The sequence below is a fragment of the Lampetra fluviatilis genome, chromosome 2 (genome assembly GCF_964198595.1).
Source record: "Lampetra fluviatilis chromosome 2, kcLamFluv1.1, whole genome shotgun sequence".
In the NCBI taxonomy this organism is placed as follows: domain Eukaryota; kingdom Metazoa; phylum Chordata; class Hyperoartia; order Petromyzontiformes; family Petromyzontidae; genus Lampetra; species Lampetra fluviatilis.
Window position 1 is genome coordinate 12,304,595 of NC_136276.1, and position 13,111 is coordinate 12,317,705.

Sequence of the window (13,111 nt, forward strand, 5' to 3'; positions counted from 1 at the left end):
TGTGTGTATAGCTGGCGGGCTCGGTGCTGGCCACATCACCCCATCATTTTCTGCACTGGCCTTTAAAAGAGGTTCTCATGAACAGCATTTCCCCCATATGTTGTACGACACCCTCCAGAGCGAGTTTGTCGTAACAGGTGCAGTGCAACTAGATTATGTTGCAAAGAAAAATACAGGTAGATTGGTCTCAATCGACGAATCATAACAATTCGCACACAAAGGGGGGATGGAGTGAAGCCCAGCGACCCGAATTGTACGGCTCCCAGGCACTGGGGGGGTGCAGCAGGGCGAGTGGACGGAGCGGAGGCCCCTTGAACCACGGCGGAGCGCGCTGCTGTGTCTTCCGGGTGGTAACGCCTCTGATGCTGACAGGCTGGCCCCCGGCCCATCTTTCTGCTCGGCGCTGCTAATATGCAGCCGCGCAGAGTTTGCATTTCAAATGAGATACGCAGATGGGGCATGCAGACTAATCGTGGTGTAATGGGGATGGGGCTTACGGCGAAAAAGTAGGGATGAGGGGCCCACCGTAGGGAGGGAAAGAGCGTTTAAAAAATAATAATAATTAAATGCTTCTTGCCTTCCTTATCTCATGGGTGGAGATCTGCTAAAGTTCACATCCCATGATAAATAGATTGGAAGAATGGAGTGAGACATTGTCCGGTGCAATCGCAAAAGCCATTCGGACAGACAGCAAGTTCACTGTATTTATTTTGCAGACCGAGTTACTGCTCAACCCTCGGGTCACATTGAACCCCCTGACAACTGATTACTCGCTTGCAGTGGTCAGCAGTGCCCTGATCGGAAGGGCATGCATTCTATTTTATGCTGTAATCTATAGTTTTTATTTACATTTTGTCTATTTTTGTAAAATAGTTTTTTTGGAACCTATTTTTGGAGAAGCACAAACATGACCTTAAAGGGAACCTTTCAATCCCTTTTTTATTTTGTTTCTCACAAGAAATGCAGACACATGCACACAAATCCAATAAGACGCACATCCCTATTTTAACTCGGTTAGTGACCAACGTATTAGGGCAGACATCGTGCTGATTTTTTTACTTAGCTGTGCACTCATTTTAGGCTAAATCTTCCTAATTTGTCATCGGAATGCATGGTCACGTGCGGATCCTCGGCCATTATCATTGCAACAAAGGCATCCGAACCATCAGGGCAACTCTGCCTGCTCACACACGTGCACTCAGAGTTAGAGACTTAATTCATCCACACTCACGAATGTGGACGAAACACGGGTGTAGTGTGCGTACATCGTGGTTAAGAGAGTTTCTCTTTCGAAGTGCTGTCCCTAATGGACCCGCGTGCGCATTGCTGAGTAATTCCAAGAGAATTCTATTGCCGCATAGCTCTCTCGTGGCATATCATGGTTAGCCCGCTAATAGAGTGGCACTACAGACCGTTTGCCAGTCCGGCCGCCACGCTGCCACAGTTTTACCAAACCCGACAGGCCCTCCTAGATTAGCACAGGCAATAGGAGTCATGTTTCTCCTTTTTTAGGGGCCTCCTGTAATGTAAAATCACTTTAGCTCTCGACTCGCTTGCCTTGCTGCCTCCCTGGTTAATGTCATAACGCAGTAAGGCATGAAATCGCGTTAGTGACCGGCTGCAGGAAACGTTCCTTCGAAATGAGATGAAATGGACATTAGATATGCCTCACTGTGGTAGTTTGCTGTACAAATTTCAGGGTTTTTTTTTGTTCTGAGTAAAATGGTAAATTATATCGAAATAAAAAAAGTAGTACCTTCAAGAAACCAGAGGGAATAAAAAAAAATGTATGGTGATGGCCGCCGTATGTACTTGTTGAATTGAATGATATGGAAATGCACTTAGCCAGCACGTGCCTGAATACTCTCGGAGTTAGTGTCTGAACATATTGTTGTTGTTGAATCACTTGTGGATTAAATGTAAGCTGTAACAGCCGTACAGCATCGCCATTGCCACAGCTGTACCTGCGGCGTAAGTTCAAGACCCGAACTGGGCCAACGGAAGTTTTAGAATAATGCCTGCGAGCACAGGAACCCAAGTGACATCCCTGTGCTTGCCCTGCCCACGAGCCGCTGCGCCTCGCTTCCTCTCGAATGCCGCGGCGTGACATAAATTCGAGTCGCATTCCAGTCACCACTCTGCGAACGGCAAAAATCATCCCGCTTTCGCGTGGCAAACGTGCAGCGTAAAGCCGTCTGGTGCCCCGAGTCCCACCCCCCCGCATGATCCCTGCCGGAGCCGTTGCGACGGCACCGTTTGAGTTTGCGGCCAGCGCTGGGAACGCCGCATGGTCGGGCACAAACTGCACGTGTTTTTGCGGTGGCACAGCCCGTGCAGCTCGTGTGCCCTCTGCGCGGCCTCCCCGCATGTCCTCCCCGCATGTCCTCCCTGCATGTCCTCCCCGCATGTCCTCCCCGCATGTCTGTGTGCACAATGGCAGAGCTTGTGGGCCGCGTTTGCCACTGCGACTGCCCGCCATCTGCTCCCGTTGTTTTTTTCTTCCTTCAAAAGGCATCCTCATTAGGTGCACGGCGGCTGTGTCGCTTTGCCAGGCTGTAGTAAAATGAAGCGTTATAAATAAATAAGCAAGGCGTTTTCAAAGCTCGAAACTGAAATATTATGTTTGACAGTGTTTGCATAATCTGCTTTGTAACCTGTGCGCTGCTACTCTAACTTCGTCTTTCCCATCATCAAAAAATTATCATTGAACATATTTGTGTATGAACATTTCTGTTTTGCTTTGATAATTGAATACATTTTATATATTCTGCATTTGAGTGTTTATACAATCCATTTTTAAATATGTGTTACTCCAAGTATGTAGGTATTGCACCCTATGATGTCGATAGTAATTTAAATAGAAATGTGATTTCCCTGTTCATTGTCATCAGCCATGATCAATCCACTGCTGAACGGAGACCTCCCCAAACTGTGGCCATATGTCATGGTCCCATAATGCAACAATCCATTTAGCACTTATACATGAGCTAATTTCATCATCGTCCTTTTTGGGCATTTTTTCTCACTTGTCAGCCATTCTGACTGTAGTCTGAACAATGAGCCATCATCTCTTTTCAAAACATGTCCTGCCCGAGTCCACTCTCTTACTTTTCTGTGCAGTCAATATGATGTTTGTAACTTACATAAGTTCTTTAATCCACGTGGGCCCTCTTTATGTCTCTCTTTGTAATTCAAAGCATGCATATCTCCATACTTTAGGTTACTATTAATTCAGAGAGTAATCATTTACAACCACCCCTCCCTCATGGTAACAAAAGTATTTTGAGAGTCTGTCTCTTTTTATTCACACCAGTTCTACCTGAATGAAATAAAACAATACTGCATAGGACATGAACGATATTCTAATGCTTTTTTTTAATCTGTCCTACGAAGCGGGGATGTTGCAGTGGTGTAATAGTGAGGGCACTGAGCTTGCAATGCAAATTTTGCCGGTTTGATCTCCAGTTGAAATAATGGTGCAAGTTTCTTGAATCCTACCCACCTCTGTCCACCACAGTTAGTCAATCTGCGGGCCACGTGTGGTGGGGTAAAGTTTGAGCACTCCCACCACTTCCAAGATGCCTGACCAGCGTAGAAGAGTATGTACGTTGAACTTATTTCGCACCTTATGTAGCAAACCGTGCTAATCGGAGGTAGGGGGGCAGGACAACAAATTAAACACAAAACACCCTCCCTGAGGGGATCTACAGAGTTCCATTTAGTCGAGGCCCTTCTACCAGCAGTGGCTTGAGCAAGCGATTGCAAGGCTGCGTCTTATGCACCACATTTTGCAAGCAAGACAGTGGCTCGCCTTGCTCACACTGACACCGCTCATGATCTGCTTGATATTGTCTACCGCTAAACATCGGCCTGTTAATATTTGTCCCACTCACAATTCTATGAACATGAATTGTCATGCTTCGGGGTCACGATTTGACTAGAGAATACATAAAAAAATGTATTGACACCGGTGAATTATATTATCTGTAAGCGCTATTATTATCTCACACAACTGGATGTGTGTATCATGAGCAAAAAAATTGACAAATCGATGCACCGTTACACCGCTGGTTATACACATTTCGTACATCAGTTCTCCAACCTATGCACCTGACAGCAGCAGCTGGATTACTTCCCTCGATGCATCATTATACCCTTACCACTAAGGTTTTTCTGCCCATAACCCAGTTTTTACCATGTTTTGGGATGGGTTTGGAGTTTGGGGCTGCACGATGACTTTTCTGGAACCTGATAGGCACACACAAGGGGGCGGTGGGGGGGTGCAGGGCAAAGTCATTTGCTGTCTGCAAGCAATTATTTGTGTCCAAAAATGTCCGGCAGGATGGGATAGGGGTATTTGAGCTCTCAGCATCTGTGGCAAACATTGTTTGACATTCGCAAGTGGAAATAAAAATGTTTTGAGACCGTAAGACACGTAACAAAAAATGTCCTGGCATCATCAGCTTTGTCGCTGTAAAATAATGAGCCATACTTCAAATTATGTAACTAACAATGACAATATTAATAATGCCAATAGGTGTACAAAATGTGTTTACACGTAAACCCTTATAATTACCTTTGTGTGAAATTTCGTTCGTCGTAATTAATGAGTGCCTATTCATATAAATACACACATTTGTAACAGAGTTTTTGTGAGATTCATAGATGCAGGAAACCACAGACAAAGAGGGAAGGCAGCTAGAATGGGCACCAACATTTTCCCGAGCTCTGTGACCCTATACAGTATTGGGCTGTTTGGCCAACTCCATTCAAGAGTGTTTATGTATAGCAGATGATAGCAATTGTTGCTGCAATACTGGGCACTCGGCCTCATTATGTTCCCTCACTTGTCACGAGCAAATAGCAAATGGTAGTTCGCGAGTATCACAAGCATTGAGATGTCCACGATGGCTTTGATGATGATGCTGATGTGGCAGAGATATGACCGTCAAATAACGCAAAGTTTAACACAGCATTGACCATCGAGGTTAGAGTTTGTACGGTTCATGTGCTTGAAGAGGCTTGGCTCGTCCAACTAACTTGTAACACAAGTGCATATTGATTGAGAATTGGGACCCCTTCCATGTGCGCCTGGTAAGCAGCCGGCATGGACCCTCGTTGTCCCCGGCCATGAGGCTTTCTCAGTGCGTGCGCCGCCAGGGTAATGGCCACTAATGCTAACGCGTGTGCATTTGTGCGTGCCTGCCCGCCCGCCCGCGTGCGTGTATGTGTGTGCTGCATGCTCAGTGATGCGGTCGGTCATTTCGTAACTTGCCTAGAAAAAGCAGCTGACACAATCTTAATTGTCTTTTTTTTCTTGTTGCTCTGTATCAAGAGTATGATGGAGATGCCTTCCACAGTGTGTTTTCATCTCTCCTGGTTGTTGTTTTTTTACCGTCATGTTTTTGTTGGCCAGGTGTAATAACGACAAATTGTGTCGGGATTTGTGAAGCTCAAACCCTAAGCCAGTTTCTATCCACTGGTTACTGCGAAGGAACAATGTGAACAAACACGAGCGATAATATCAAGGCCACGGCAGGTGTTGACGTGTGGCGCGTTTGATGCCAACAGATACCAAGCTCGTTGCACTGGGCATGGCGTGGCATGCAACGCACCACCATTTTGTACGCATGATGCTTGTAACGTCTCAAATATTGCAAAATGGGTTTTCAAAGTGCTCTGAACATTATTTCATATTTTGTCTTCATGTCAATGCTTTGTTAATCTTAAATATCCTGGAGGTCAAATAATGTAACGTTTTTTTCCCCGACAGCGCTTGTTATTTACATCACAGTGATCCCAGCACTTTGGAGAAAATTGGCGTGCGCAATTAGAGAGCCAACTAGATTGCCATAATCCTAGCATGTGATTTCACTTTCAAGGCTTATTCATCAAATATGGATACGATTGGATTTGCTTCTTTAAAATGTCGTAAATGCCTTAAATTATAAATGAATATTCTCTGCCATCATCTAGGGCCATTTTTTGTAATTTACCAGAGGGGTTTATGCACACATAGAGAGTGTGATATACATGAGCCTCTAATAACCACCGTATTAGGGTAATTTGGTTGAATTCCATGTTGTCATCAGTGAATCACTCAGGTTCTTTATAGCCAGGTAGGAACCCATTGAGATGTAATATGGTCAAAGCAGCATAGCAATCCTCACGATCTCAGTCACACTTGATAACAATGTGAGAAGGGTGGTAAATATACCATTGTGAGCAAAACATTTTTTTTGGCAAATAGCAAAAATTAGTAAAAAGATGATATTTACATCTCACAACGATTAGTATATGACGATAAATAATTTTGAATTTTCGGCAAAACCACCTTATTAACATAGAGATTCGTATTAATATTCTTTAAAAAAAGATGTACATTACACAATAGCGGTAGCCAGAGCCAGCCAGTGTGTCTGACAGGTATTGTAGAAGCTTTGAGGTGCAAGCCCTACCACTGTCCTATAACATAAGAAAATACACTTAGTGTAAGGATTTATTGATATTTGTTTTTGGGTTCTGCCAAATAGTGGCCTAAATCAAAAACAAATACGAATCATTGTATTGGCTACGAAAACCTATGTTTTTTTACGTGCCAGGATTGGTCAAATATTTCGAATTGTATCATGATGGCAGACGTAAGCAGAGCGAGAGAGTTTTTTGGGCCTCGCTCGTTTGCATCCTTGACATTTAAGTTGTTCAATTCTACACTGGACAGCTCTGTAAGTTGAGCCTGTGTTGCATAAACTGGTAAATAAATAATATATCAGATTTCTAGTTTTCTAGAGATGTTCGCTTTATCCCATCACATTTGTTGGAGAAGAATATTCACTTACGTAATTGCGTGTGATAAAAACTGTATGTTTGTCGAAGTGAAAATGTACACTTCGACAGAAGTCGTATTTTATGAAACACTTAATAATCATCTTTTTCTTTCGCATGACGAGGGGTTGATCAGCAATGTTTTTACATGGTCGTCGAGGTTGGACGGCCAGTGGACGGCCTCAGGAGTAACCTGGGGACGATATAATATTCTGCTAAAGTGGGCACCGCTGTACTTTGTGGTCCTTTGTGTGAGATTGGTTGACTGCATTCGCACAGCGGGCTATTCTTAATTTTTCATCAGTCTAGCAGGAGAGAGCCACGTTTTCCATCCGATGTTCTGATGCGGTTCAGCACACATTCTTCTGCTTGCGAAGCAAGCTGAAACCGGGAGGTTCTTCTGTGGGGTCGGCGATTAAGCGCTCGTTTGGGACATTGCATTGTCCCTGGTTGCTCTCCGCTGAGCCTCAGGATTGATTGAGGGAACTTTTAGAGCTTGTGCCCGACCTCAAAGAAGGTAGCCACACTTTAATCGAGACTTTGAGAAATCCTATATATCCTTTTGTAGACGCAAGACATTTGTGCATCTCTCTTGGAAATTTGGAAGGAAGTATGTGGGAGAAAATTGACAGCCAGTCAACCAGCGTTGATTTTAAGTCACCTAGTTATGATGCACATCGTGATGTTGAGATGCATTTCTGGAGCCTCGGTGTGGGCGCTGGCAGATCAGACTGAACGCAGAATTTGGCTCTTGCTCCTGTATGGAGCATGCTGCCATTGGCTCCCCATGCTGTCCCTGCGAATTTTCATTTTAGCTTGATCCAGGCTTTGTGACCTTTTTGCATTCCTTTTCCCTGTGTTCAGGTTAGGCCAAGATATTTCAGGTTAGACTTATTTTTTTTTTCCTGTTGACAACATAAGATGACATTGAGTGGCTCTTTGGTGATCTTCTTGTTGAGGTGGAAGGCTGCCACTTGTTTTAGAGGAGTTGGTATGCAGTTTCCAGTGGGAAATATAAATGTCCTCATTGCCTTGAGGTCAGTGGTGAGGATAGCACGATCATGGTGAGACTCGTGCTTTGAACTAGGAGGGTAATGTCGTTGGCGTATATGATCTTTCTGGAAACCGTGTTGTGTCTGTCAGAACCTTGTGGCAGGCCATCGTTGAGGGTCCTTGTTCTGCTTATATGACCACTTAGGTGGATGCGGTATTCGCGGTCAGTGACTCTATTCGTGCTGTTGCTGTCTCTAGGTCACCACTCTGCTGGACTTCATTAGGAGTTTTTTTTCTCATTTCTCTATCCCAGTAAACAGTGTAGGCCTTGTAATAGCCATGTAGGATATTTATTTTATGGCAGACATGACGAAGGTGTGGGCAAAAAGTTAAATGTTTTCTGTTGTTAGTTCGATGTGCTGCATGTGATCCTCAACTTCTGCGGTGTACGTGAACCCAGTTCGCTTTCCGGAAGTTCCAGAGCCGCTTCGGCATTGAGTCGATAAGTGAAACCTTGAGACCAATTTGCAGAATGATGGGACAGTGTTAGCTGTGGAAGAAGTACTGCAGGACAGCATGTGATGCAGACAAAGGCATTCACTTGCTGTCATGAGAGAAAACATACAACTGGGTAGTGCTTATTTTTCGACCTCACAGAATGGAATGTGCTCGGCTCCTTGGGGTCAAATAACCGATTGACTTCTTCAAGTGAGGCCCAGTCAGTGAACTGCGCACCGGCTGTGTTGTTTTGGCGCATCCCGAGCCTGTGCGGTGGCTGCTGAGGTTGCGAACGTAGACGGTTGCGTGGGGAAATATTGGCAGTGCACAGTTTCGAGCTCTTGGTGTTTGGAGGCTTCTAAACAGCAACCTTTAAGTGGTGCCCATGCTGCGCATTACGTATTCGTGCTTGGGCTAGTCATTGACATTAACGGATGTCGAAAGACGACTTGACGTCGACTTGTTGATCTGCTGCTATAATCATAATTTCAATTACCCTTATAAGGGATGCCAACAACAAGTAGGGTGGAAGCTGCGTGGCTAACAACTCGGTGCCGAAGGCTTGTCACGCACAAAGCGTGTCCACTGTTCAAGGACCCTCAAGGACAATAAAATTGATGTAGTTGTCCTGCAAGCGACCCAGCATGGAAGACGAGAAAGCCGCGAGATACAAAATCCTTGGCCACGATCTCATCACTTTTGTAAATGACAGAAAGCACAGCCTGGCCACTTACATGAGATGTGGCCTTAAAAACGTCACAGTTCTGGAGGACTTTAAAAACATGGGAGCCTCCCCTGCCATTGTAATAGCGTGGCAAAATAACCTGAACTCAATAGCTACTCCCAAAATCCTAAGATCAGAACTAATAATTCACTAGCATTATCCCAGAGATGTTTTAGCTGTGTTCCTAAGATTCACTGGTCAGAAAAGGTAATTGATTAAACATGAGGAAGTGAGTAAGCACATCAGTGTGAAAAAAGAAGACAAACGTCAGCACCATGTGTAGACCCTGCGGCTTGTGTAAGTGTAGCCGTATTGTGGCCGCTGCACAAGGCCTAAACGAATTTAATACCTTTAGAGAATTTCAAATTGCATTTGAGTTCAGTGTGCCGAACTGAATTGCTGGTTTAGTGTTAGCAGTGCGAAGAATTGACGGCCATTTAATGTTTACAGTGTCCAGTCGGTGGTGGATCCTAGTTAGGACGATGAAGGTGATTATCCCCCTTCCCTCACACTTGAGAGCCAAACAAGTTGGTATGTCATTGATATTTACCACGGAAAGTACATTGAAGGTTTTATTTAAAAATTTGAAGGGCCCTATTGAAAAATCTTGAAATCTCAGGACTAACCCCCCCCCTCTTCCTCCCCTGGGAACTTTGTAGTTCTGCCTCGGGTGCCATGCCATTAAAACTCTCCGGTAATTTGAATTCTTTTCGCTGCAGGTTCTGATATTGTTTTTCACCTTGGCGTATCGTGTGCACAGTTTATACAAGTGACAGTTGTTTTTTTTTACTTCGGATAAGAGGGAAACACAGTGATGGGATGCATCTCATGAGCCACTCAGTTGCGTTGTAAAATATACATGCGGCTGCCCTCATCCGATTCTCAGTGAAGCTTGCCGGGGCACGTCATTTTAACCACAGGATGCATTTTTATTTTAGCATTTGTGCTTTGTTTATCCAGTCTAATGGTTACATTTTACACCAAATATAATACTATATTATTAAAAGTGAAAATGCTATGTACTTATGAACATGGACACATAAAACAATGGTTTCAGCAGCATTGCTTCTTGAAGGTATTGACGATAAATATGCATGCATTGGCACACTTCCAATTTCATATTTATTGATCCTGGTTTTCCTGTGTGGGTTGTAGCACAGTTTATAGTATCCCCTGTTAACACCGTCACAAAAGATAGGGGCGGGTGCAATAAGCTACTGTTGCAAAGCTGTACGTTTTGCAGAATTAATGTCGCTATCGTTGTGTTTGAAACACCGAGGGGGAAATGTAGAAAGGCCTGACCGCTCGCATGAACATTGATCTAATCATGGCCATCCCCCTACGTGTCTGAGGTCACTACCCATTTGTGGACATGTCTGTGACTGCTGCAGATCGGACCAGATGCATGGTCACTTGCTGGGGATCTCTTAAGTGCTGCCCACTCTGTGGAAGCGATGAGTCACACTTGGTCTTTTAAAGCCATGCAATGACATCACCAGTGTTCCGCAGTCCTGTGGATTGTCCGACAAGCTGCCAGAGGTGTCAAGGGAGTTTTTTCTTTCTTTTCGGCACTGCATTTTAAACTGAACAGTGCCGTTCTCTTGCATTCATTGACTATAGCGAAGGTTTTTTTTTTTTAAAGGTGGCCATTGGTTTGTTTCAGCTATTATAATTCTGTCGAAGACATATACCGAGTAATCACAACCATTTTGAAACACATATATAAAAGCCAAAGTGCTTCCGTGAGAAAACCATTTTTGCCGTTAAATAAATCACGACTGAAATGTATACCTGGAATCACGCTCATATGCCGTGTCTGAATAATCGTCTGCACTGATCTCCGAACGCAGAACGTGGATTTCTTTTTTTATTCCACCATGAGGCCCACACTGGAGGGATATGCATCACGAGCAGATTTACAAGGCACTGGTTATTGTAGTTGCTTCCCTCTTTCTCCGGTTTATTCACGTTCCCTTTTATAGTTGCGTTGACCTGGTCAGCATCCCCACCGGGAGGCTCACCAAGCATGGCTAGACTTGTGTAAGGCAGCATTGACTGGAGGAATATCCTGTTAACCTTTTTCTTTATCTTGCAAAGACACTTTGGGTGCCGTCGATGCATATACCGTATTGCACGTTGATTTCTTTATGTATTTTAGTTTTTACGTTTGTGTTGATGTCTGAATGTGTGGCTGGGTAACTTGACAGATAAGTGCTAACTGTGGTGGGTTTTCTGGCTCCATTGAGAAGCTTAAATATTGGGGCATTAGCATACGAAAGACTGTAAATGTCCGTGTGATGTAGTCTTTGCGGTAATTTATTCCATTGATTCCATTTAACATTATGCAGTAGTTGCTGGGTGCCTTATGTCCAAATAAATGCTGGAATAATATGTACGCACGCTGTGTACGCTCTGTCTATACCCACCGTGTTATGTGCACCATCCTTAGTCTAGTGAAACAGAAATGTGGATATTTCTACAGTGTTGTAAATATATATGAATTGTGTGTGTGTATGTTTTCACATCTATTTTGTGTATGTAATGTATAGCTGGTGTGTACTGTATACAGAGGTTCTAACATTTGACCTTTACACTGATGTTGCAGATATTGACGTTTCCTCCCATTTAATGCTTCTTTCAGAGATGGAGTCTGGGGAGAGAATCCCAGCCCCTACTCCCTCCTCGGTCTCCTCTCCACCATCCGTCTCCTCCTCCCTCTCCTCTACGTCCCTGCCTGCATCGTCATCCCCATCATCGGCAGTGTCCGCAGCAAGCAAGGCATCTCCCATCTCCGTGTCAGATCTCTGCTCCACGTCTAAACCTGGCAAGGTGCCTGGAGGAAGCACCTTCGGTTTCGACGCAGCCACCCTGTTTGGTGAGCTTGTCCACGTATTCCGCCAAATCGTTTATCTCGCCCATCGCACCTCAGCATTTGTGTTTTCTGCTCCCATGATCCCTTGTATCTCTAGGGATTTCCAAAGAGGATTTCAGGAGTGACATTTTGTTAAATCCTTCGCTTGACATCAATTCCGATCACCTTGAATTTGATATTCTCTTATGAGTGGAGCAAAACAAAATTGGGCCTATTGTGTGTTTGTTGTGCGCTAAGCTGCAAGTGCTTAAGGCGGGTGGATGCCTTTAAATTCTTCACTCTCACTCCATCAAGACGTGGCCTTGTTTACCGTTGTGCCAAATGCGTTGTCTGACATCTCCCAGAGCGGGGCCACATCCAGCACCGCGTCGCGGAGACCATGACGCCGTGCCCCCCTTTGTTTTCGTGCCACAGCAGCTCAGACAATGCTGCGGCCGGCCACATCGGACCAGGCGCCTTTCAGCCTCTTCCCAGGGCTGGGCCCACCTCCGTTCGGCCTGCACACCGTACCGGGCCGTGCTGAGTTCGCCAGGCTTGGTGCACTGGCGGTGGGGCCGGGCCAGCTAGCCATTGCCACAGGTGGGGCAGCTGGTGGGTGTGCGAGTGATGTGTTTGTGTTGCCCATTGTGGAGTGCAGTTTACGGTTTGTATGGTGGTTGTCCTCCTTGTTTGTCCGTTTGTGGAGTACGAGATTGCTCGGCGCACAGGTGAGGAGGGGGGAGGGGCCTGGGGCTGGGGTCAGCCCGGAAGGTCACGATTGGAGTGCCTTTCTGCTTCGCCACGGCCCATGTTGCGATTTTGCTTGATGTGATTGCTGCGTGTTGGCTGAGGGTGCTTTATTTGTGTTTGTATTGATTTTCGAAATTTTATTGCCGACCATTCCAGCGATATGACCCCGTGTTCTCCGGGTAATGCATTTTCAGTGTGCAAATTCTAGAAGGCCACAAATGAGCACAGCTTAAAAAAATGTGATTACTTAATTTTTTTTATGGCATTCTAAGCAGTTTGCACATATTTCAACTACCCACAGACAAAGAGTGTTCCAAATAGAGCAAGGCCATGTGCTGGAAACACTTGTTTTGTTCGTGTAATGAATACATCACAACAGCAGAACGGTGTGTAATTACTGGCAGTGAGAATACTGCACTGCTCGGTTGCCTGGAGACTTAGATATTACACAAGAACGCCAGAAATCTTTG

At 44.9% G+C, this 13,111-nt stretch overlaps 1 protein-coding gene across 21 annotated transcripts in view; it reads left to right on the top strand.

Annotated features, from left to right (window-relative positions):
- BAZ2B (bromodomain adjacent to zinc finger domain 2B) overlaps nt 1-13,111 on the top strand; it is an 88,736-nt gene that overhangs the window by 40,479 nt on the left and 35,146 nt on the right. For 20 of the 21 annotated variants that reach the window (XM_078869627.1, XM_078869754.1, XM_078869736.1 and 17 more), the window contains 2 exons: nt 11,682-11,915; nt 12,327-12,491. In XM_078869627.1, coding sequence (XP_078725753.1) covers nt 11,684-11,915; nt 12,327-12,491 — 397 coding nt within the window. In that variant the 5' untranslated portion in view covers nt 11,682-11,683. The remainder of the gene's footprint in view (nt 1-11,681; nt 11,916-12,326; nt 12,492-13,111) is intronic. The other variant, XM_078869701.1, reaches the window with a different exon arrangement.